The sequence below is a fragment of the Wasmannia auropunctata genome, unplaced genomic scaffold, assembly GCF_000956235.1.
Source record: "Wasmannia auropunctata unplaced genomic scaffold, wasmannia.A_1.0 LD336051.1, whole genome shotgun sequence".
Classification (NCBI taxonomy): Eukaryota; Metazoa; Arthropoda; class Insecta; order Hymenoptera; family Formicidae; genus Wasmannia; species Wasmannia auropunctata.
The window spans coordinates 162694-167964 of record NW_012026839.1 but is presented as its reverse complement, the minus strand read 5'-3'; the positions used below and the strand labels follow the sequence as shown (position 1 = coordinate 167964).

Below are 5271 nucleotides of genomic sequence, written 5' to 3'. Positions count from 1 at the left end.
CTTGCAGTGAATATCGGAACGCAGCACAATAATAACGCACAATAATTTCTATTTCCTTTTTATAGCAAATTTGTATCTGTAATTCCACTATTTGACCAACAGCTGCAGGTATCTTACGATGAATGCGATGACGTTCGCATCCAGCTGTGTCTCTTTAAGTTTTTTACTGTAAAGTTCTGAAAATTTATAGTTTACGATACGTAATATACTATGGCTATGTTCAGGGAGCGTGTTATCAGCGCGGTTGCATCATTTCAGCCTTGTTTTACGTCTAATTAACGATAAAGTTAAAATGACATAAGTAGCGCTGACTCAGCCGCTGATAGCGCACTTGCCAAACGCAATAATCTATAGAGTTTCAGAACTCGAAGTAAATAACGGAATGCAGCATTTTGATGAGGCAAATAGTGCCAATTCAAAGATTATCAAGAAATAAAAAGTTACTTTTTAAAAGTTATCGTTACTTGGATAGATCTTACAAGGCGGGGCATTCAGTCGCGAGTACGCTATTAGCGCCATTACGTCATTCTATATCCTTATTTTACGTTTAATAAATGATAAAGATAGAATGACTCAATAGTGCACTTCATAACGCTGTCAAGGTCTATATAATTACTGATTCTGAAATTCTGATGTAAATATAGTATATATTTATAATAAAATTGTCTGATGTAAATATATATATTTACATCAGACAATTTTATTATAAATATATATATTTTCATCAGAATTTCTAAATCAGCAAAATATTATTATATATACATGGGTGTCCGCAGGGGGGGGGGGGGCAAGAAGGGGCATTTGCCCCTGAAATCAAACAAGTATAAGAAAATTCAAAATTGGCTTTCTTATTTTTACAAATAATTAAAATAATAAATATGTTTGTCAAATGTGAGAGAGCTAAAATACAACACAAGTACACAACGTTTGGACATTTGCTCTTCGCGGTAGTTCGTATTAAAAATTTGGATTATGCCCCCCTCTAGAAAAAATCCTGCGAACGCCCTTGTATATATATCATTATTGTATAAGCTGTTGCATGTATATATTTACATCAAACAATTTTATTATAAATATATATATTTACATCAGAATTTCAGAATCAGCAAAATATTATTATATATATATTATTATTGTATAAGCTGTTGCATGCACCTACTATCATGATAATATTATACAATTTAGCATATGGCAAAATTTATTGTAATCTTAATTTCTATCAAAAAATTAAATCATAACTTTTTATATTGTCTGTTTAGAATAAATAAACAAACACTATCAGTTATTTTATAAACAATAAACTTATTAATTATTTTACGATAATTTCTCTCTTTTTTACAAATTATTAATTTTTTTTTTTATTAAAAATGTGTTGGTTATTAATAGTAACTCCCATACAGTTATGCCTGATGCTCAAAAGCTCAGAAAAAGACTTAATATTAAGAATCAACAATTCTAATATATTTAATTAGCATTTATTTATTGATATTAAAGTTACAGAAGTATAATACAGAAATGTTTTATCTTTTTTAAAAACGCGACTGACGTTGCATGTAACTTCGTCATTGCAACAGCGTATTCTTTCGGCGCGTTGATACCAGTTGACATATGATACATTGAATAGGTGTATGTGCCTCTGCATAAATTGCTTTTTCGCATTTTCTTATAAGGCTTGTTGGATAAAGTTGCGATGATAGTAGACATCGGTGTAGACATCAGGTTCACCCCTAGCACAAGGAAGCACCCAAGAAGTAACACCGATTTGTACACCTTTGCTGATAAGCGGACCACCGCTGTCACCCTGAAAATGCAGACAGACATATTCAAATTAATTTCCCGTTTAACTACTGAGTTTCTTCAACAACTGATAAAGTGAATCAATCGTCTCTATTAAACTAAAGAAACTATATATGGGATGTTTCGCGTTTAGCGGGCCACTTCTCCTTCCAAAATTTAACGCAGTGGAAAAAAATGTTTGAGGTCTCAAAATATTCGTATATTTATGTAGTTTCGAATGGAACGTGGCCTTTTGAAAAATTTATGGTGGCTTAAATATGGCGTCTAAAAACCACAAAAATCACGAATGATCTTACAGTTTCTTCGATTAAAATGCGAAAATTTCAGAAATTGGCTTGAAAATGATTACTATAAAGTTTTGAAAGTCGTTTATCGCAAATCTAGAAACAGAATTACAAAATAAAAATGACGGATTTAAAATAATTGAATTTAAAATTATATTACATAAAGCATATCATAATTAATAATTGTCGTTATATGTCTGATACTCTACAGTGACCACTGACTCAATGGCAAAGTAGATATTTGAAATTTTTATTTTAATGGCAAAGAAAGCATGTCTACTTTAGTTGCTGAGTTGCAGAAAATTGTTTTGCAAGAAATTTCTGAATTTTTATATATTTCTCTTTGCTTTCCTTGTTGAAAAAATTGCAAATAATGTGCTACTCTGATGCCGTTGAACCAATTGGTTATTGTAGAGTGTTAAACTCGACATAACGACAATTATTACAATTGGAGAGCATTATATGCAAATTCAGAAATTTCTTGCAAAATGATTTTCTGCAGCTTCGCAACTAAAGTAAACATCATGCTTTCCTTGTCATTAAAAAAAATTGCAAATATATCTACTTTGCCGTTGAACTAGTGGTTATTGTAAAGTATTAGACTCGACATAACGATAATTATGATACACTTTATGTAATAATTTCAAAATCGGTTATTTTGAATCCGTCATTTTAATTTTGTAATTCGTGTTTCCAGATTCGCAGTCAACGACCTTGGAAACTTTATAGTAATCATTTTCAAGTCAATTTCTAAAGTTTCCGCATTTCAATCTGTGAAGATACTGTAAAATCTTTCGTGATTTTTGTGGTTTTTAAACATATTTAAGCCGTCGTATTGAATTTTTCAAAAGGCCACGTTTTATTTGAAACTACATAAGTTTAAGAATATTTTGAGACCTCAAACATTTTTTTCATTGCGTTAAATTTTGAAAGAAGAGGTGGTCCGTTTAACGCGAAACGTCCCATATATATTTAACAATGGACATTACTTACACTGCAAGCGCCAATTCCATAACGATTGATCGTGCACAAGTGGCTGCCGGTCAAAGGCATTTCATAGTGACTATCCTGGCATTTGTTCTGCGCGACCACGACTTGGGTCATCTTTTGAAGGTTACGCGGGAGCGGTCCGTTTGTTCTGATCAAACCCCATCCAGACAAGGTACATGCCTGTCCGGGGGTAGGCTTAGTGGTGGTCAGGGCGATCGGTTGTTGATATTGATTGTATTTAATCGGTTCTACGAGCTGAAACGAATAAGACAAATGATTGAAACAAATTTAAAAGAAAGAAAAAAACGAAGGAACAAGAAGGAAGACATTATAGGAGAAATTAAAAAGAAATCATATATAAACTGACACTTGCGAAATTGTAGAGGCAAATTACGGTGGCAAACTATCATACGATACGTCAACTTACCGTGATCACGGCGATGTCATTCTTCCAAGCGTCTTCGTACTTGTCGGAGTATTGCGGATGCACGAGAATGCTCTTTACAGTGTGAATCTCTCCTCCGGAGATACTATTGGTGCCAGTCGCAACCTTATAGTTGCTGTAGGGCGGATATGCGATGCCTACCACGCAGTGAGCGGCAGTCAGGATCTTGTTCGGCGCGATGATGGAGCCGCCGCAAACGTGGCTACCGTCCAATCTCAGGGAAACTTGATGCGGGAATTCGCCCGGTGAGGCAGGCTCGCCACCGACGATTGCTTCGGGTTCCTCAGCGAACGTCTCTGTAAATCAATGAATTGCACGTTTTTTACAGAATGCGAACCATTCCGCAGTAAATGATTGACGAAATATTCATCGAGGATAACAATATAGATAAAATAAATAACAAAGTACTTTGTCGTTGTATAAAAAATGTGATTTTTACGTACGCTGCGCAAAGACGCCGACTACCAAGAGAATTAGAGGTAGCATGGTCGCAATAATTAACTCGGGCCAGATCAGAAATAAAACTGAGAGACAATAATTTCTACTTCCTTTTATAGTGAATTCGTATCTGTAATTTGACTATTTGGCAAACAGCTGGTATTTTATGATGAATGCGATGACGTTCGCATCCTTCATTTTGATGAGGCAATTAAATAGTGCCAAATTAAAGATTATATACTTGATTACGATTTTATTATGACCTAAATGAAGAAGAGCGGCGCACAACGCGTTTAATAATGATTAAATATACGAAGTGTGTCTGTTCATTATTATTATATTGAGGAGCTTATTCATCCGAGTACAAATGTAAAGATATCAGAAAGCAAATATCGATAAAGCTTGACTTATTCATCTTAACAAATTAATATTAGTAATTCTGTAATATACAGGGTGTTCCCGGGTTAAATCGCTAAACTTAAGGAGATTCGATAGCAAAATCAAAATAAATCTGTTTAAAAATTATATAGAATATTCTTTAAAGCGTAAACTAATATCGTATTAAAATTTCAAACCAATTAACCGTGTGGTTTTTAAGAAAAAAAAACTAAAATTAGAGTTTTATGCAGGATGTCTTATGACAGATGCATTACATGATATATCACATAATTACATACATGTAAAATGCTTCCATTTACATAAAAATTCATAATTTAAGTTAGAGCAAACTTTTTTTACGTCTTTGCAAAACTTGAACTCCATCCACCATATAATTTTTTTGTATACAAGCAAGAAAGTGATGAAAGTATGCCTATTTGATTAATTGAAGAAATATACGCGGAAAACGCTGTTGACTAACGAGATTAGATTGCGCCAGCTTACTTTGTCTTACGACATGTATGTGTGTTGTAATACATGTTATTTGCATAAAATTTATTTTTATGTCTTTAATTTAAAAAATCTACAACAACAATTACTAAAAAATATAGCAAAACATATATATGTATATTTGAGAAAAATATACTCAAATGTATTAAAAAAAGAAATTAATAAATGTACATGTACAAGTAATGTCATTTTCTAAATTTATTTAATATATATATACTTATAGTAATATAATCTTTTAAATATTTAATAATTTATATATTAATTTTTCTCAAAAAGTATGGTTTATGCATGAATTTTAATTTTATACATTTATTTTATGTTACACGTATTGTATTTTATTTATTAATAGTTATACTAATACAAATCTTGTATTATTTAAGTATAACTATTTCACAAAACGATTTATATATAATATATATATATATATAT

General features: G+C 31.9%; 1 protein-coding gene across 1 annotated transcript in view; it reads right to left on the bottom strand.

Annotated features, from left to right (window-relative positions):
• LOC105451493 overlaps positions 1-4244 on the bottom strand; it is a 9114-nt gene extending 4870 nt beyond the window's left edge. The window contains exons 1-4 of the mRNA XM_011691974.1: positions 3960-4244; positions 3499-3812; positions 3075-3326; positions 1665-1801 (exon numbers count right to left, since the gene is read on the bottom strand). Coding sequence (XP_011690276.1) covers positions 1665-1801; positions 3075-3326; positions 3499-3812; positions 3960-4002 — 746 coding nt within the window. The 5' untranslated portion in view covers positions 4003-4244. The remainder of the gene's footprint in view (positions 1-1664; positions 1802-3074; positions 3327-3498; positions 3813-3959) is intronic.
• Between the last annotated feature and the right edge of the window lie 1027 nt (positions 4245-5271).